At 45.7% G+C, this 20,593-nt stretch overlaps 1 protein-coding gene and 1 long non-coding RNA gene across 3 annotated transcripts; one reads left to right on the top strand and one right to left on the bottom strand.

Annotated features, from left to right (window-relative positions):
• The first annotated feature begins 1,220 nt into the window (after nucleotides 1-1,220).
• Nucleotides 1,221-15,104, top strand: LOC142841458 (uncharacterized). 2 transcript variants are annotated; one of them, XR_012909076.1, is made up of 3 exons: nucleotides 1,221-1,311; nucleotides 1,638-1,729; nucleotides 14,787-15,104. It is a non-coding gene; the product is annotated as an uncharacterized LOC142841458 (long non-coding RNA). The 2 variants fall into 2 exon arrangements; XR_012909075.1 differs by having other exon boundaries at nucleotides 1,638-1,722.
• On the bottom strand, nucleotides 14,179-14,702 carry LOC142841451 (large ribosomal subunit protein uL24). Its single transcript, XM_075958319.1, has one exon. The coding sequence runs from the start codon at nucleotides 14,685-14,687 to the stop codon at nucleotides 14,250-14,252; it is 438 nt and encodes a 145-aa protein (XP_075814434.1). The 5' UTR covers nucleotides 14,688-14,702; the 3' UTR covers nucleotides 14,179-14,249.
• Nucleotides 15,105-20,593: the final 5,489 nt, after the last annotated feature.

A 20,593-nucleotide genomic window follows, 5' to 3' on the forward strand; every position in this document is an offset into this window, starting at 1 on the left:
GAGGAGGAGGAGTTGGGGTTATGGGGTGTTGGCCAAGAAATAATGGGCCAGGGAGGGAGTGTTGAAGAGCCAGTCCTAGACCGAGTCCTGTTTTGGGCCTCTTCTGTTCTGTTTGTAGGTTCAAGTCCAGTTTTGCCACTCCAGCCAAGGGGCCTTGTGTAAGGCCGGTTCCCTCCCTGTAGAGTTCTCGTTTCCCTGGACCCTCCTTGAGTTCTCCATGTCTTGTGGTCCGTCTCTGGAATTCGTTATGAATTTCCCTCTCTCTCTCTTGGTCTCACAATAAAGGATCCTGAAAGACATGTATTAAAATGACACACACGATATCGCTGTCTGTCAAGTTTAAAAACATTAAAATAGAGACTAACAGGGGAGAAAAGATGGGTCCATTAAGGCCAAGGTCTGGGAAACCCTCGCAAATGCACCCAACTTTGTTGTCCTTCTGAAGGATGGGAGAGCAAGCACTCGGAGGCACCCTTTCTCTTTAAGATTTATTTCTAAATTTTAGTGATGTGTATGGATGTGGTCTGTGCACGTGGGTGCAGTAGCCCGCAGAAGTCAGAAGGCATTGGATCCCCTGGAGCTGGAATTATAGGCAGTTGTGAGCCCCCAGATATGAATGTTGGAACCAAACTGGACCCTCTGTAAGAGTGGTACAGGCTCTTCACCACCAAACTGCCTCTCTAGCCTGTCTCTTTTTTAGAGACAGAGTCTCAAGCAGCCCAGAATGTCTTAGAACTTGCTATGTAGCCAAGAGTAACCTTGAACTCGGAATCTTTCAGCTCCCACCTCTGGACTGATGGTACTATAAGCATGTACATCCACATTCTTTTATTTGTGGATGCTGAAGATAGAACCCATGCTTGCTGCATGTCAGATACTGTACCGACAGAGCCAAGTCCCCAGCCCTGCCCCCTCCCCCCTCTTCTCTCTCTGTTTCTTCTAGGTTGCTGCCTCTTCTTACTCCTTCTCTTTGGCTCATGCTTCTGTGACTGTGAACACAGTTGGCTGAGGATGAAGGAGAGTTAGGGAGAAAGGCAGGGCCACAGAAAAAGGACTCAAATCCCGCTCTCCCTCCCTCCCTATCTTATATAAGGTCCTCTTTCAACTCTCCTGAGTCCCCCTCCCCCCACCACTACCCATGCTTGTTCTTGGCTCTCATTTTGGAAACTGGTCCAAGTTTCTCAACTTCTGTCCAGGTCAGAAGAAGAGCGTGTTAAAGCCAACACTGGAGCAGGCAAGGGAGAGGCGCACCGCAGCCAAGAGTCTGGGAAGTCTTTGGAAGCACACCCAACTTTGCTGTCCTTGTGGGAGGTGAGAGAGGAAGCAATTCAATCCCTCCGGTCTCAGGCACATGGTGAGATGGAGGTGGGGCAGATGGTATTGTTGCTACCCAAGAAAGGCTGGTTAGGGCAGGTCCTGGGAGAAGGGTGAAAACTTCCTTGTGGGATTACAGGTCTCCTGTTTCCCATGGCATCAGGGTGGAGGTGGGGGAGGGTGCAGGGCGGAATCCACTCCAGTCCCTCTACTCTGAAACTGGTTTAAGAGGCATCTTGAGTGATGGCCTCACAGGGGGAATCCAGGGTTCATGAAGGGTTGTTTTCAGGGACTTTTGTTCTTCTTGTGTTCTGACTTACCAGCCTGTTCCAAATGCAACTTGGACCCAAGGAGGAGTATCCTCTAGTCTCTGAACTTGGCACCGTTGATGTTTTGGAAGGCTGTGCCGTGTGCGGTAAGAGCCTAGGTTTTAGATGTCGAATCCATTTCTCCTTTCATTCAATCATGATAGCACCAAGTGGCCTTTGTTTGCTTCTTTGTTTTTTTTTGTTTAGTTTTTGTTTTTTTGAGACAGGTTTCTCTGTAGCTTTGAAGCCTGTCCTGGAATTTACTTTGTAGACCAAGCTGGCCTTGAACTCACAGAGATCTTCTTGTCTCTGCCTCCCTAGTGCTGGGATAAAAGGCGTATGCTGCCACCAACACCCAGATTTGTTTGTTTGCCTTTGTTCTAAATATTCCTTTTAGACTTATTCTATTTTATAGGTATGAATGTTTTGCCTGTTTGTATTTCTGTGTACCACGTGCACGCCTGATGTCTGAGGAGGTCAGAAGAGAGTGTTGGATCCCCTAGAACTAGAGTTATGGATGGTTGCCAGCAGCATGTGAGTGCTGGGAACTACACCAAATCTACAACAGCGTCTTTACAGCCCCACTATGTGTGTTCTATCTGCATGTACACTTTTATCCCAGGAGAGGGCATCAAATCCCACTAAAGATGGTTGTGAGTCATCTACTACATCCTTTCTGGGAATTGAACTTAGGACCTCTGGAAGAGGAGTCAGTGCTCTTAACCACTGAGCCGTCTCTCCAGCTTCTCTTTTTCTATTCCTGATGTTTGAACTCAAACACAAGGCCTTGTGTATGTTAGCCAAGAACTCTACTGAACAGAGAGGCATGCCCCCAGCCCCTCACTGGGGGTTCTAGGTAGGGGCTCTATCACTGAGCCATGCCTCCAGCACCTCACTGGGGGTTTTAGGAAAATACTCTACCAATGAGCTATGCATTCATCCCATCACTGGTGGATTAGACATATTTTTAAGACTTTGAGGTGCATTGTTAGGTTATTTAAGACCTCATAAATATTTATTTGTTTGAAATAGGGTCTCACATTGTAGCCCTGGCTAGCCTTAAATTCACAGAGATCTGTTTCTCTCTGCCTTTTATGTGCTGGAATTGAAGGTGTGCACCACTTGGCCTGGTGATTTGGCCTTAGCCATATTTATTTTGTTATTTTTAATTGTGTGTGTGTGTGTGTGTGTGCACATGTACATGAATCTCAGTGCCTGCAGAGGCCAGAAGCATCAGATTTCTTGGAGCTGAGTTACAGGTGGTTGTCAGTTGCTTGTTGTGTGTGTTGGTCACCATATTTGGGTCCTCTGCAATATAAGGTTTTTTTTCTAATTAAAATTTTTTTGTATACTATATTTTGATCACGTTTGTCTGCCTCCCCAAATCTTCCCTGATTCTCTCCCTCTCTCTGTCCACCCATCTTTACATTCTTTCTTTAAAAACAAAAACAAGAACAAAAAAGTAAGAAACAACCCCACCTATTGACAAAACTCGTAAAACCAAATTCAAAATTAACAGAAAAAGATCAGTGAGACAAAATCAAAACAAAACAAAAAGTCCCCCAAACAACCTCCCCACCAAAGAACCAAAAAAGCAAGATGAAACAAAAAGACCACAGAAATGGAGCTCCGCTCCTTGCGTGCTGGACAGCCATGAACTCCTTTGGCCGGGTTTTCCTCTTCATTGGCTATGACGCTAAGTCTGGATTGGTCGTTGTCTTTCACAGTTTGAAGTAATCCTGCTTAGGCCCTTCTAGAGTCTGAAGTTTGAGCTGAATCATCAGCTGCTATTCTGAAGGAACTTTTCTATAATTGGCTTTGTGCATCCCTCCTACTGTTCCTCCTCCTCCTCCTCCTTCTCCCTTCTCCTCCTTCTTCTCCTCTTCGTCCTCCTCCTGCTGTTCCTCCTCCTCCTCCTTCTCCCTTCTCCTCCTTCTCCTCCTCCTTCTCCTCCTCCTTCTCCTCCTCCTTCTCCTCCTTTTCTCATCCTCCTCTTCCTTCTTTTTATTTTTTTGAGATAGGATTTCTCTGTGTAGCCCTGGCTGTCCTGGATCTCATTGTGTAGACCAGGTTGGTCTGGAACTCACAGAGCTCTACCTGCCTCTGCTGGATTAAAGGCATATTGTCTTGGTTTTCTCATGTTACTTATGTTTCTCTGATAGGACCTGGCTATCTGGAGTTAGGTCATTGGTTGAATATATTAACTTTTAAATATTTATTAAAGATCACCACATTAGCCGGGCGGTGGTGGCACACGCCTTTAATCCTAGCACTCGGGAGGCAGAGGCAGGCGGATCTCTGTGAGTTTGAGACCAGCCTGGGCTACAAGAGCTAGTTCCAGGACAGGCTCCAAAACCACAGAGAAACCCTGTCTCGAAAAACCACACACACAAAAAAAAGATCACCACATTATTTTAAGGCGGTGTTTCCACTATTAAAGAGGGACTCAGGTAGGGGTTGGAGTGGCACAATGGTTAAGAATGTGCACTGCTCTTGCAGAGGAGCCGAGTTCAGTCCCCAGTACTCACAATGGTTAAGAATGTGCACTGCTCTTGCAGAGGACCCGAGTTCAGTCCCCAGTACTCACAATGGTTAAGAGTGTGCACTGCTCTTGCAGAGGACCCGAGTTCAGTCCCCAGTACTCACAATGGTTAAGAATGTGCACTGCTCTTGCAGAGGACCTGAGTTCAGTCCCCAGTACTCATGCAAGCTGCCTCACAACTGCCCCAAACCCCAAGTTCAGGAGATTCAACCATGTCAGGAGATTCAACTGTCACTTCTAGAGCATGAGGCAGCTGCACTCATGTGGGTGCATGTGTGCACACATCATACAATTAAATAAATGTTAAAAGATAAGAGGGACTGGGCTGTAGGGCAGTGGTGTTATTTTTCTTATCTAGAATTGTTGTTGGGGCCCCAGGCATGACCCCCAGTGCTAACTTCCTGTTAAAACAGTCTCTGAAAAAATCAATGACTACCAAAGGCCAAGCACATAGTGATAGGCCAGGAACAAACGATAAAATCGAATCACCTTTTGCATATCAAGCTTTAGGATGTAAAGGGTTGCTGACAGTAGTGTGTGCACTAACACTCGAGTTGCTTTCATTTCGAGCGAAAAGGTAAAAACAACAAAAGAAAGAATAAAGTGGGAGCTGGGGAGATGGCTCTGCTCTTCCAGAGGAATGGGTTCAATTCCTAGCACCCATAATTTGACTCACAGTCATCTGAAACCCTAGTTCCAGGCAATCTGCTGCCCTCCTCTGATCTCCAAGGCCACCAAATACACACAGTGCACACACATACACATAGGCATACTTACCCAGGCACATAAAATAAATAATTTAAAAAGAAAGAAAAAGCTGTATCAGCAATTCAAAATACCAAACTCTACTCAAATCCCAGACAAACAGATAAACAAACACACAAACAAAAGCCCTTATTGCAGTGGTTCTCAACCTGTGGGTCATGACCCTCTGGAGGGGGTGGAATGAGCCTTTCACAGGGGTCCTGTGTCAGATATCCTGCATATTAGATAATTACATTACGATTGATAACAGCAGCAAACTTAGAGTTATGAAGTACCAATGGAATAATTGTATGGTTGGAGGTCACCATACACGAGAATTGTAGTAAAGGGTCACAGCATTAGGAAGGTTAAGAACCATTGCCTTATTTCAATGTTGCAGTTTAGTATTGGGGTAACAGAGAAAAAGTGGATGAGATAAATAAATGTGTAGAAGAAGCTGAAGGGACAAAGGAGGGGCGAAGAGGCAGTGTTGGCTGGAGGTTGAATGAAAAGGGAAGAGTGAAGAAATATGGTCAAATGATGTCTGTCGTATTTAGCTCTCAGGAGGCTTCGGGGAGCGAGGGCAGTTCTATTGCTCTGATTCAGCTCTGAGTTTCCCAAGAAAGCCGCAGAGGAGTCCAGGTCTATATGCATGCTGGGTGCAAGAGTTCCAGCACTGAGCTGGCCTCTGCATTGGTGGGATCATCTGGGTCTCCAGATGGCTCTATTGATGTCGTGCAGAATGTGAAAGTCCTTCAAAGAGCCATCCCCACAATTTTAACTGAAGTGGATCATGGTTTGGAGGCCCTGAACACTGGAACAGCCACAACAGGGCAAGTCCTATGGAACTAAAGTCTACAGGTTTCAGCCATGCTAATGGCTAAAACGAAGGGAAACCCAGGCCCTCTGGAAAACTGAAGGTTGAATGTGTATCCCAAAGAAGCTGAAGTTAGTCTAATGTCTCCACCATTTGCAAAACCAGCTGCAAGCCTACCATAGTGGCTTATGCCTGTAAGCCCAGTGCTCAAGAGGCTACGAAGCAAGATCTCGTCTCAAAAGCAACCTGTCTGTCTGTCTGTCCCTCTATCCATCCATCTATCCGTCCTCCCATCCGTCCATCAATTCACCCACCCTCCCCACAGACAACTAAAGTTAATGGATGCCCTAGAGAATGACTTTTGGAGTTCTACAATAAAGCCTTGTTTTCCAGGACAGTGTCTTCCATGACAAGCACTGGTAGTAGCCTTTTAGGGGTTACTCTGGGTCTTGCTCTGTGCTCCTGTATTTACTGTAGGTGTTGGTTTTGTATGCAGTGTTTCATGGAGCTAGGTAAAAGGAATTCTCAGGTGACCCCACCTTTCCCCTCCTCAGGATGAAGAGGTAGGTATGTGACATCGTGAAAGCCAGGCAGGAAAGTGACAGCAGGGACTCTAGTTCACACCTGCTTGTCTGCCTTCCTGCCTTCATGTCTTCTCCTCCTTTGGTGCTTGTGATGGAACTCAGGGCTTCCTACATGCTAAGCACACTCTCTACCACCTAGCTACATTCCAATGCCTCTCCTTGATGAGAGGCTTGGTCATTCTGTGACCTGCCAGCTCATTATTCTTCCCCAGAGACCGAGTCCATGCTTGAGCCTTGAAAGTCAGGCCTTAATAAAGGGATCTAGGTTGTCCATGCTGTCCAAAACACTGAAAGAATCTGGCCTGGCCCTGAGCCAAACTCCTTAAGCCTTTATATAAACCCCATGATTGCCTCCCTCTACCTCTCTCCCTGCAGACACACCTAGGCCTTTTTAAAAGTCTTGTTTATACAAGGCAAGAAGGTACACGGTGCTCAGAAATAAGTCCTTTAATATCTGCTTTGAACGCATCTCCCTGGTAGTTAATACGTCTCTGGCATTTCAATGGTATTCATTCAGAAGGATCGAGGCCTTCGTTTGTGGCATTCCTACAGTACTAATTTTGTGGCAACTCTGTCCACTAGGTGCTAGGGAACAAAACATATTGCAACACAGTTCTTCAGAGGGTTGGCAACTTACCAGAACTGTGTGAGGACTCTTTCTCTCTGTTTTCATGCACTTATTATTATTTTTTGTTTGTGGTATTGGATACTGAAACCAGGTCTTGTCCAGGCTAGGCAAGTGCTCTACCACTGGGCCACACCCCAGCCCCTCACTTGGGGATTCTAGGCAGGGACTCTGTGACTGAACCATACTTCCCAGCTCCTTTCTGATGGGTTCTAAGCAAGTATTCTACTACAGAGCTGTAGCCCTTTTTTCTGAACCCTTGAACCCATACCAGCCTTTAAGTGCTGTTTCCTTCTCTGAGCTTCTTGCTTTACTCCTTGCTTTCTTTTTTTTTTTTTTTTACTTTTTTTTATTGATAAAAGGAGAATAAAAAAAAACAAATTTCCACCTTCTCCCAGCCTCCCATTTCCCTCCCCCTCCTCCCACTCTTCTCCCCCTCCTCCCACCCCTCTCCCCTTCCCCCCACTCCTCTCCCCCTCCCTCTCCAGTCCAAAGAGCAGTCAGGGTTCCCTGCCCTGTGGTAAGTCCTAGATCCTCCCCCCTCCGTCCATATCTAGGAAGGTGAACATCCAAACTGGCTAGGCTCCCACCAAGCCAGCACATTAAGTAGGATCAAAACCCTGTGCCATTGTCCTTGGCGTCTCATCAGCCCTCATTGTTGGCCATGTTCAGAGAGTCCAGTTTTATCCCATGCTTTTTCGGTAACAGTCCAGCTGGCCTTGGTGAGCTCCCAGTAGATCAGCTCCACTGTCTCAGTGGGTGGGTGCACCCCTCGTTGTCCCGACATCCTTGCTCATGTTCTCCCTCCTTCTGCTCCTCATTGGGACCTTGGGAGCTCAGTCCAGTGCTCCAGTGTGGGTCTCTGTCTCTATCTCCATCCATCACCAGATGAAGGTTCTAGGATGATATGCAAGATATTTGTCAGTATTGCTCAAGGATAGGGTCATTTCAGGTTCCCTATCCTCAGCTGCCCAAGGAACAAACTGGGGACCTCAGCTTGGGCACCTGGGAGCCCCTCTAGGGTCAAGTCTCCTGTCCACCCTAAAGTGGGTCCCTTAACTAAGAATTGTGGTTCCGTGCTCCCCTATCCAACCTTCCTTTATCCTGATCCTCCTGTTTCCCCAAGTCCCCTCTCCTTCCCTTCTACCTTTTCTCTCCCCATCTCCCCTTACCCCCATCCCACCCCACCCCCAAGATACTCCTTGCTTTCTTAAATGAACATTTTTAAAGGATGTGGAAAAGTGAGGAGGATGATGACAAATGTCCATGATGACATCATCTGGATCTTTAACCTATCACCAGTCTAGGGCATCTTTCCTTTGTGTATTTCTCCCCCATCTTTAGCTAAACTATTATACATTCTTTTTCACTTTTTTTCAAAAGCCAGGCTACATGTTAAGTATGTATGTATGTATGTATTTATTTATTATGTATACAATATTCTGTCTGTGTGTATGCCTGAAGGCCAGAAGAGGGCGCCAGACCCCATTACAGATGGTTGTGAGCCACCATGTGGTTGCTGGGAATTGAACTCAGGACCTTTGGAAAAGGAGGCAATGCTCTCTTAACCTCTGAGCCATCTCTCCAGCTCCTATTATACATTCTTTTTTTTTTTTTTACTTGTGACTGGAATTTATTGAATGATCCACCAACCACAAACATTTCATCTGGTGTCCTTACAAAAACATGACCTGCCTCAAAATGAGGCCTAATTATCAAAGCAAATTCAATCAAAGTATTTTGCAATTTGATTATCTTATATAATAGAACAAATTGACCTATTTTTCTTTTCTTTTCTTCTTTCTTTTTTTTGTCTTTTTTTAAAAATTTATTTATTTATTAAGGATTTCTGCCTCCTCCCTGCCACCGCCTCCCATTTCCCTCCCCCTCCCCCGATCAAGTCTCCCTCCCTCATCTGATCGAAGAGCAATCAGGGTTCCCTGACCTGTGGGAAGTCCAAGGACCGCCCACCTCTATCCAGGTCTAGTAAGGTGAGCATCCAAACTGCCTAGGTTCCCCCAAAGCCAGTACGTGCAGTAGGATCAAAAACCCACTGCCATTGTTCTTGAGTTCTGGATCCAGCAATACCACTCTTGGGAATATACCCAAGAGATACCCTATCATACAACAAAAGTATATGCTCAACTATGTTCATAGCAGCATTGTTTATAATAGCCAGAACCTGGAAACAACCTAGATGCCCTTCAACGGAAGAATGGATGAAGAAAGTATGTAATATATACATATTAGAGTATTACTCAGCAGTAAAAAACAAGGACTTCTTGAATTTTGCATACAAATGGATGGAAATAGAAAACTATCCTGAGTGAGGTAAGCCAGACCCAAAAAGAGGAACATGGGATGTACTCACTCATATTTGGTTTCTAGCCATAAATAAAGGACATTGAGCTTATAATTCATGTTCCTAGAGAAGCTAAATAAGAAGGTGAATCCAAAGACAAACACATAGGCATCCTCCTGAATATTAACCTTCATCAGGTGATGAAAGGAGACAGAGACAGAGACCCACATTGGAGCACCGGACAGAAATCTCAAGGTCCAAATCAGGAGCAGAAGGAGAGAGAGCACGAGCAAGGAACTCAGGACCGCAAGGGGTGCACCCACACACTGAGACAATGGGGGTGTTCTATCGGGCACTCACCAAGGCCAGCTGGCCTGGGTCTGAAAAAGCATGGGACAAATCCGGACTACATTCTTTATCTGTTCAGGGATGATGTCTTGCTATGTAGCCCATCTCCAGTGATCTTCCTTCCTCAGCATCAGGACTACAGATACACTTGTGCACATGCGTGTGTGCGCATGTGCGTGCGCACCCCCCCGCCCACATGTGCGTGCACACACACACACACACACACACACACACACACACACACACACACGGAACAGCTCTGGTTATCATCACAAGATCAAGCGGGAGGAGCCCGAGTCTCCCGATTGGAGCAGCTATCGGCAGCTGATGTTTGCTGGAGGAGGAAGAGTTATTCTTCTAGGACTGCAGCCACTAGTGGGTTATTCGGGCCTCAGTGGATGGCCACACATTCATGCCATTGAAGGCTAAAGCTAACAGCTAAAAGGACAAACAGTGGGCTTGTTATGCCTTTGAAGGCTTGGTCCCCAGTTGTCGGTGTTGTGTGGGGAAGTTTAAGAGGCGAGACCTTATTGAGGAAGTGTGTCACTGGAGGTGGGCTTTGAGAGTTTCAAAACTTCTCCCCCTCTAGTAATTCTCTCTCTGCTTTGTGATTGACGCTGAAGATCTGAGTTCTGAGCTTGCTGCTCCAGCTGGCCTGTAGCCATGCCTGCCAATTCCCCACCATGATGGTCTCTTGTCCCTCTGGAATCTAAGCCTGGATAAACTCTTTCTTCTATATGTTGCCTTGGCCTTGTTTTATCAGAGCAGCAGGAAAGTAACTAGTCCAGTGCCTGTGGATGATGAGAAACTGTGGGTTTAAAGATTCCTTTTTATTTTGTATGTGCATTGGAATTTATCTGCATGTATGTTTGTGTGAGAGTATCGGGTCGCCTAGAACTGGAGTTACAGCCAGTTGTGAGCTGCCACGGGGATGCTGGAGTTGAACCAGGGTCCCCTGGAAGAGAGGTCAGTGCTTTTAACTGCTGAGCCATCTCCCCAGCCCTAAGCAACTGTGGTTTCAAGCTAGATGTGGCACAGTCAGCACACCATCACTTAAAAGTCTGAGGCAAGACAATTAGACAACTAAGCAACTTTTATCTGGTTATGGACATCATGTAAATCAGTCACTTCTGTGTACTTTGGCCTCTATTTCTGTCAGAGGAAGCCTTATGAAACAAAAACAAAACAACCCTATTGCATTATTACAAACTAACACTAAACAAAAATGTTAGTAATATTATGTAAATTTCAGGCTGTATTTCAATGTCCATAACTGACTAAAACAGTTCTAAGTCGTCTGTAACAAACCTGGAAAATCTTTTCCCCCACTGCCTCCGTGGTTTTCCCTCTTGCTCTCTCTTGATCCACACTGTGGTACTTTCTCTTCCATCCCCATGGAAGCTACTCTCCTTTTGGCTACCCCTGGCTTCCAAAGTGCTAGATATGAAGACAAGTTGGGTGGCTCAGGCCTGGAAGCTCAGCTGCTTGGAGGCTGAGGCAGGAGGATGAGGAGTTCAAGGCCTGCTCAGGCTACAGAGTGGGTTCAAGGCCAGCTGGGAATCTTAGGGGTAGAGCCCCTGCCGAGAATCCCCCAGTGAGGGGCTGGGAATCTTAGGGGTAGAGCCCCTGCCGAGAATCCCCCAGTGAGGGGCTGGGAATCTTAGGGGTAGAGCCCCTGCCTAGAATCCCTCACCGAATGCTTGCCTTGCAAGTGCAAATTCAAAGGTTAAATCTCCAGCGAAAACAAGGTGGCAGTGGCAGTTCTCAGGTTGCTAGTCTGATCTTTAAGCAGCATTTGAATTAATTCATCTTCTTCCTTGTACTTTTTTTTCCTTTTTGTTTTGAGACAGAGTCTCAATATTTTGTAGTTCTAATTATCCTCAACCTAGTGATCCTTCTGACTGCACCACATGAGTGCTGTTACCACTGGTGTTACCAAGCCTGGCTAAATAACTTTAATCATGGTAAAATACCGAAAGCATAACATTTGCTACTGCTTTCATTTAAAATATATTATTAAAATAATCTAGCTGGGTGGTGGTGGCTCACAACTCTAATCCCAGCTCTTGCGAGGCAGAGGCAGGCGGATCTCTGAGTTCCAGGCCAACGTGGTCTACAGACTGAGTGCCAGGACAGCCAGAGCCATTACAGAGAGAAACCCTGTCTCAAAAACTCACACGCACACATACATACACAGACACACAGAAACACAGACACACACCTTCTTTGAGGACTTCATGCAATGTATTTTGATCATACTGACCCTTATTCTTTCCCTCACTCCTTACCAATCCACCCCACCTCCCTAGTACCCCAACTTTGTGTTCTCTGTGTTGTTTTAAAAGAACCTATCGACGCCATCTTGTGCTGCCCATACTCAAGGGTATTGGGTCATCTACTGGAATGTGGCTGATCTACCACTGGCCACATCCTTAAAGAAAACTGTCTCTCCACCCTCCAGATGCCATCAACTGCTCAGAGGTGGGGGCACGTGAGCCTCTTCTGATTCCGTGCTTGACAGTTGACTGGTTTGGTCTTGTCCCAGCAGCCACAGGTGTCACGATCTCAGGAGTGCAGCAGCTCTGTCACACCAGATGACACTGTGTTGCTCTGGTCTTCCCTGACCACAGGCTCTTGCAATCTTTCTGTCCCCCTTTCTGCACAGGTCCTTTAGCCTGGGCTGTTGATGGCGGTGGGTCTTGGAGACGTTCTGTTTGTGACAGAGCACATCCTGGACACTTATTCTCCTGCACTTTGACCAGTGTCTAATCCCCTCGCTCATTTTCCAGTGCTCAGTTCTGTGGTAGGATTGCCCTTCGGTGTTGTGTAAGCCATTACCAGAACCCTTAACCTCTTGCCAAACTGACATCTGATACTAGTTAAACACAGCTTTCCGTGTCTCCCTCCCTTCAGCCCTGGAGAGCAGCCACTCCGCATTCCGTCTTTATGAATTTCACTGCCCTAGGACGTAGAATTGTACACAATTTGTCTCTTTTGGAGGCTGCTTTGTCTGTGAGTGTTTTACTGTGTGTCTGTGTGTGTCCGAGGAGTTCAGAAGACTGTTGGATCCCCTGGGACTGGAGTTACAGATGTGAGCCCCCAGGTGGATGCTGGGAATGAGCCCCACTCCTTTGAGAGCAGTAAGTCTCTTAACTGTTGAGCCATCTCCCCTGCCTTTGAATTTTTGGGCAGGGCCTCATGTAGCGAAGTTTGGCCTTGCCTCCTGTATCCTCCTACCCCCTACATCCTGTGTGTGCTTCCAGGCATGGTTGTAAATTTCATAGATCCTTTTTTTGGGGGGGTAGGCTGAAGAAATTCCTTTCTATTTTTATATTTAGGATTAAAAATACTCATTTTTTTGGATTTTTCGAGACAGGATTTCTCCGTAGCTTTTTGGTTCATTTATTTTTATTTTATGTGTGTGGATGTTTTTCCTGTGTGTTTAACTGAAAACCACTTTCATGCAATGTCTGAGACGGCCAGTAGAGGGCGACAGAGCCTTTGCAACCAGAGTTCTGAAGGCTGTGAGCAGCGAAGTGGATGGTGGGAACTGAATTCAAGTGTTTTTAACCACTGAGCCATTTCTCCCAGGATCCTTGGGCATTTTTATTAGCAGTGAAAGACAGATTTTTTTTGACAAGGTTTCTCTGTGTAGCCTTGGCTTTCCTGGAACTCACTCTGTAGACCAGGTTGACCTTGAACTCAGAGGTCCGTTTTTCTTTGCTGCCAAGTATTGAGATTAAAGGCCACCACCACCAGGCTGAAACTGGATTTTTTTGGTCAGATGTTTCATCTGCACCTATTGGGAGATCACGTTGTACTTTTTCAGAGTGTTGCTGGTTGAACAAGGATGGCCAGGAACACACTGAGCTCTTGGATTTTTGAGTCAGGGTCTCACTAGAAAGCCCAGGCTAGCCTTGAGCTCACGATCCCTGCTGCTTCCTCCTCCAGAGTGTGTAGGCTTCTTGTTATCACTTTCTTTGCTTTTTTTTTTTTTTTTTTTTTTGGACAGAGTTTCTCTGTGTAGTCCTGGATGTCCTGGAACTCACTTTGTAGACCAGGCTGGATTTGAACTCATAAAAATCCACATGCCTCTGCTTTCTGAGTATTGGGATTAAAGGCGTATGCCACCACTGCCCAGTTTCATTGTTTCTTAAAAAATGTGTGGAATTAAAGGCAGGCAGATCTTTGTGAGTTCAAAGCCAGCCCAGCTTGGTCTATAGAGCGAGTTTCAGGACAGCCAGGGCTACAGTGAGAAACCCTGTCTCGGAAAAAAAAACAAAAACAAAAACAAAAAACTGCCTGGAGCAGGCTCTTAAATTGCCTAGGCCGGCACTGAACTCACAGTTTCCTGCTTCTACCTCCCGAGTGCTGGGCTTGTGCCACCACACCAAGCCTGTTTTCAGGATTTTAAGGATTTAATTTTAGTTATAATTATGTTTATGTTTGTGATTGTGTGTGGACATGTGCGTGAAGAAGGATCAGATCCCATGGAGCTGGAGTTACAGACAGTTGTGGGTGCTGGGGATTGAAACTGGGTCTTCTGAGGGAGCGGCCAGTGGTCTTGACAGCTGAGCCGTCCTTCTTGTCCCTATTTTCATGTTGATCTTTTTTTTTTTTTTTTTTTACTCAAGCAGTCTTTAATGAAAACTGTATGAGACGCCCCTACTCCTGCATCTTCTCAATCGTTTCTTCCTTGTATTTGCCCTTCTCCTTTCCTACTTGTCGAGACTTGGCTTTCCTTTCCAGGATCTTCTTTCGGTCTTTGTCCAGCTTTAGCCTGGTGATCACGACCTTGCTGGGGTGGATGCCCACGTGGACAGTTGTGCCATTAGCCTTTTCCCGCTGCACCCGTTCAATGTAGATGACGTATTTCTTCCTGTACACTTGGACCACTTTGCCAATCTGCTGGCCTTTGTAGTGTCCCCGGACAACCTGAACTTCGTCATCCTTTCGAATGGGCATCGAGCGAACATTGTACTTCTGTCTCAGCTCTTTGGAAAGTGGGGAAGACATGATCTTCCTCCGAATGTGAGAAGGTGCATTGAAATGCCGTTTGCGGTTCTTGCTCCGGTCAGAGGTCACAAAGGGATTGAACTTCATTTTGGCGGCTGCGATCCCTCATGTTGATCTTTTTGAAGACAGAGCTTGGCTACACAGCTCGGGCTGGCCTCTAACTTGCATTCTGCTTCTGTCTCCCAGGTACCGACATGAGTGTGCCCTACCTCTGCCTCTGAAATGCCTTTGGAAACACCGGGACTCAGGTGATGGGAGACACTGGCGTAGGTTCCGGCACACAAATAAGAGCGTGTTTGTTTCTAAGAGTTTTCAGTTTAGATGTAATGGTTACAGCATGTGACCTGAGGCTGAGGTTCACAAGTTTAAGGCTTGACTGGGCTACACAGTGTGTTCAGAATCAGCCTGGGCAACTGAGCCAGAAATTAGCTGAAAATCAAAAAGACTGGGGCTCTAGCTCAGGGCAGAACAAAGCCCCGGCTTCATTGTCTTGAAATGTAATAATTTCCCTCTATGTATTTGATGTTTGTTCTTTTTCTTATTAAGTTTTAATAAATTTTAATTTTAATTAAATTTTAAATTTTCTTATTAATTTTATTTTATGTTTGTATTGTGCATTATTTTGTTAATCCTTATTAGAGTTTCTATTTTGATATGGTTCATAATTAATAGTTGTGAAAAATAAAGAAGGCTCTCTAATTAAAACTCAGAAGCCGGCTGGAGATGTAGTTCAGTAGTGAAGTCCTGGCCTGGCACAAAGCGCTGGTGAATGCTTGGTAGCACACACATGCTCACGCCCACACCCACTTTCATTCACACTCAAACACTCACACACACCCCCATACTCAGGCACACTCACGTTCACACAAACACACATGCATTCAGGCAAGCACACAAATATGCATTCACACAGAAACACCCATATTCACACACACTCACATGCTACTCACACACAGAAATATGCTCATGCCCTGTGGGTTGCAATCTCTGAGGGTTGAACAATTTTTTCACAGGGGTTCCCTGAAGTCACTGGAAAGAACAGATATTTGCATTATGATCCACACACAGAAATATGCTCATGCCCTGTGGGTTGCAATCTCTGAGGGTTGAACAATTCTTTCACAGGGGTTCCCTGAAGTCACTGGAAAGAACAGATATTTGCATTATGATCCACACACAGAAATATGCTCATGCCCTGTGGGTTGCAATCTCTGAGGGTTGAACAATTCTTTCACAGGGGTTCCCTGAAGTCACTGGAAAGAACAGATATTTGCATTATGATCCACACACAGAAATATGCTCATGCCCTGTGGGTTGCAGTCTCCGAGGGTTGAACAATTCTTTCACAGGGGTTCCCTGAAGTCACTGGAAAGAACAGATATTTGCATTATGATCCATAACAGCAGTAAAATGGCAGTTATGAAATAGCAATGAAGTTCATTTTATGATTGGGGTCACTACGACAGGAGGAACTGTATGAAAGGGTCACAGTGTTAGGAAGGGTGAGAACCACTGTACTAGCATAAAGGAGGCAGAAGAGGAGGAGGAAGGGGAAGGAGGAGGAAGAGGAGGAGGAAGAGGAGGAGGAAGAGGAAGAGGAAGGGGGGAAGGAAGAAGACACAGCTTTGGCAGCAGGGCTGGGAGTCCAAGGGAAGCCTGGGCTACAGGGCAAGTCCCTGTCTGCCCCATGTCCCACTTAATGCTATATTTAGTTCTAGAGCTGAGAACTGGATCAATTCCTGCTTTTTATATAAATTTTTTACTTTTTAATTTTTGGTCTGCTTTAAGTGTCAGTCACTACTGTTTAAATCTCTCTCTTCTCATGACAGTAGATTTTGTAAATTCCTTTAAACCTTCCGAGTTTATTATAACCTGAGGCTGTGGGGTTATGTGTTAGGCTCTGCTCCTTCCCCTTCTCCTCTTCCTCCTTCTTGTGAGGCTTGGATGGAGCCAAGGCCTCACACAGGCGGTGTCTTGGTCTGGGTTACTGTTGCTGTTGTGAAGCAGCCTGTTGGTTTTGGGGAGGGAAGGCTCATCAGGCTCACACTTCCACATCTCTGTGCATCATTAAATGCAGTCAGGACAGGAACTCACACAGGGCAGGAACCTGGGGGCAGGAGCTGATGCAGAGGCCATGAAAGGCGTGCTGCTTACTGGCTTACATCCTGGCTTATTCATTCTGCTTTCTAGAACCCAGAACCAGCTGCCAACGGGCTGGGCCCTCCCTCATCAATCACTAATTAAGAAAATGCCCTACGGACCTGCCTACAGCCTGATCTACTTTGGACATTTTTTTCAATCAAGGCTCTCTCCTCTCCAGTGACCCTAGCTTGGGTCAAGTTATTATATAACTAGCCAGCATATCAGGCAAGCAGTCAACCACTGAGCCACATCCCCAGCCCTTCAGAGGGGGTTCTGGGCAGGGGCTCTACCACTTAGCCATGTTCCCAGACTGCAAGGTTTTATAACATCTTGTATATTGTTTTTTCTCCCACAATATTACTCTCATTGCTGATAATAGTTTGCCATGTGAAGTTTCATCTCCTAAGTACAGAGAACAGCTTTTCCTTCAGCTAGCAGTGGGCTAATATATAACTCCCCATGGGATTCATTCACTGGTGACTGTAATCTTTAAAAGTTAACAAAATACAGATGCACATATATTTATTTCTAAAAGTTATTTTGTGCTTTCTTTCATTTTGGAAAGGATCTTTGGTGGTTTAGGTAAGGACCCATTCTGTAGCCCAGGCTGGCCTTGAACTCCTGATCCATTTGCCTCAGCCACAAGTGCTGGGGTTATAGGCACGTGCTGGCACACCTGCCTTTATTTTGTGTTTTTTATGTCTTGTCTTTCTTTTTCTAGTCAAACCATCCCCTCACTTTTGTACCACTTTATTAGACGTGGGTTCTTTCATTTATGTCTAGACCCTCAATCGTCCTGGAAATGGTCTATTTCTTTTTACCAATTGCCTTTAGCACTGTAAACATCTTATTAGAAGAACATCTTTGCATTTTCCCGAGCATCTGGCGAGCTGCTTGAATCTGAGCCTTCAGAACAAATCAAGGAGGTATTGGGGGGAGGCCCTCAGTCTGTCTTTGATTTGGCACAGAGTAAGGCAGTTGCTAGCTCCCCATTTGCTTAGTTTCTGGGTCCATTTGCATCTACACTGCCCTCACACACCTAGGTGAGTTCGTGGAGAAGTCGTGGAGAGTCAAGGAGAGTCATGGAGAATCACCAGGACAGGATCAATGCCCCCCTTAGTGCAGCTGGGGTGTCCCTTGGGCTTGGCTTATTTGCAGGAATCTTGGCTAAGGTCAACAATGTGAGCACCAGATGCTCTGCAGGGCTGGGGGATTTGCTGTGATGGCAGGTGCTGAGCCAGAAGTTATCCATCCCTGTCGTCTGCCAGAGCCCTGCTTCCCAGAGAAGAAAGAGGAAGCAAAGAGAGAAGAATCTGAGGAACTGATGATGCCAGGGAATCTATTCTTTGGGATTAATGAAATGACGCTGAGCTGTTTGTCTAGGCGCCGTGATTAATCCCAGTGTATGGAGGAGGTAGAGGCAGGTTGATCCAAGTTCTAGGCCAACATGAACTGTTCTTTAGAAAACACAGACTGGTTTTTATTTGTTTGTATGGCTATGTATCTCTGTGTGGCATGTGCATGCAGAGAGGGCAGAAGAGGGTGTAATATCTCTGGAGCTGGAGTTATGGGCGGCTGTGAGCCGCTTGACCTGGGTGCTAGGAGCCAAACTCTAGTTCTTTACGAGAGCAGCAAGTGCCTTTCATCACGGAGTCATCTCTCCTGCTCTGATGCTGTCTCTGAAAGGTTTTCAGAACTGTGGGGAGCGCCCAGCACACCCCACTGTTCCTGTCTCTGCAGCACCTGCAGTTCCAAAGCCATTGTCCATGAAGGCATATCTTTGGCTTTTACTGAAAAGTAAGAAGTCATGCTTATTATCACTCCTATGATACCTTAAGGAGTCATGCGGAACCCCAACAAAAATCTACACTCTATCTCTCCTGAGCCCTAGGGATGCCAGAGGCTTTGGTTGACAGTGAATTTGGGCTCTGTTGGTGAATGCGAATGAATGATACCAGTTTGGACAAGTAAGACCTGGGAGCTGAAGGGTGAGCTCGCCGCCGTTATTCCCTGGTGCTGTTTACAGCCACGCCTGATTTTTCTGTTAGCTTTTGGATTATCGGGATTAACCTTTCTTTTCCCATCTCTGTCACTTCTCCCTGGAAGGCGGTTTGCCAACCATGAGCCTCCCCATTTCAAACAGAACAAACTTCAAAGGAGCTGGCTCTACCAACTCCTCCCTCACAAGCTGTGCCTGAAGATGTTTACCGTGATGGGTGGAGAGAAATGTCAGCTTCTTTGGAGAGATTTGCGCCCATGGAGAGGTCATGGCGTTGCCTGTAAACATGGTGCACAATAGTCTCAGCTTCTAATGTTTTAGGTGTTTGCGATTAACAGCAGAGCTGTCTGAGGTGCACGGATTCTTTTATTTAATTATTTTTCTTTTACAAAAGCTTATTATTTCATAATTACACACACATATCTTCTCTAAATTGAGGTGTTTTTTTATAGTATGTGCATTGGTATTGTGCTTGCATGGATGTCTGTATAAGGGTGTCGGATCCTCTGGAACTGGAGTTACAGACAGTTGTGAGCTGTCAAGTGGATGCCGAGAATTGAACCCAGGTCCTCTGGAAGAGCAAACAGTTCTCCTAGCCACTGAGCCATCTCTCCAGCCCAATCACATCCTCTCTATTCCCTCCCCTTGTGTATATCTTCATCTTCCTCCAAACTTGTTTGCTCCGATTTTCATGTCTTTGTGAGTGTGAGTGAGTTTGAGTGTGTGTTGTGTGTGTGTTGTGTAAGTGTGAGTTGTGTTGTGTGAGTGTGTGTTGTGTGTGTGTGTGTGAGACTCACTGCATTCGATTAGGATTTCTCATTTGAGAGTGGGTGAGGAGCAATTTACTTCAGTGTGGACACTTAGCACAGACTACATCACTGCGGTGTCTCCAGCTCCTCCGGGAGGGGAGGGATCGTATTACCCGCCCCCATCCATGATGGAGTGGCCACAGGCCCCACGGTGTGTCACCCTTGTTTAGTGTGTTCATGCGAGCAGCATCTGTGTCATGTGCAGAAGTCCTTCCATTCTTTCCGGCTTCTCCTTCATGGTGTTCCCTGAGCTTTGTGGGGTGCCTGGGGGAGCAGATGTCCCATTAGGGCTGAACAGGCCCCAATAACTTATTCTCAGCTCTGCCCAGTTGTGAGCCTTAGCTTTTTTTCTTCTCATTAGCGTATATTTATTGTATCAGGTGATGGGTTTTATTATGACACTTTCTTTAAAAAATGTTTACTTCTTTTCATGTGCACCACGTGTGTCCTGGTGCGTGAGGAGGCCAGAAGAGAGTGCTGGTAGAATGTTTGATAAAAGACTGAAAATTAGGGTCAGAGCCGTGAGCACCAACAGCTAACCAGAAACAAAAATGTTCATTTCTTGTAATGCAGCAGACAATGACCTAAGCGATTTGATAGAGTCTATAAACCTCAATCTTTTGGAGGTTGTTGTTCAGGGGTGGTCTGGGACCACCTGTATGTCAGATGTTTAAATTGAGATTGACAAAACATAAACAAAACTGCAGTTGTAAAATAATAACAGAAAATATTCTGTAATGGGAGGATAACTATACCATGAAAAACTACATTAAAGGCAAAAGCATTAAAATATTAACTAATGGTTTAAAAATATATTTCCTTGTTCAAGATCTATTCAGGTCTAAAAATGTATGTTTAGCCTCCTTGTCTTTGCTAACTTTTTTGGGTTTAAGCTATTTGGATAAACTGAGTCATAAATTTTTGCATTAATACTAAGAGGTTTGGACCTCCTCTTCTGGGAAGAAAATGTTGTTTATATACTCAATGACCTTGTTAATGATAGAGAACAAAACACTGGGTGAAAAAGCTGGATGAAAACTTGT

Source organism: Microtus pennsylvanicus, chromosome 1 (genome assembly GCF_037038515.1).
Source record: "Microtus pennsylvanicus isolate mMicPen1 chromosome 1, mMicPen1.hap1, whole genome shotgun sequence".
Taxonomy (NCBI): domain Eukaryota; kingdom Metazoa; phylum Chordata; class Mammalia; order Rodentia; family Cricetidae; genus Microtus; species Microtus pennsylvanicus.

Coding starts and splice junctions, on each gene's coding strand:
- LOC142841451 (XM_075958319.1), bottom strand. CDS start 14,687: ATGAAGTTCAATCCCTTTGTGACCTCTGACCGGAGCAAGAACCGCAAA.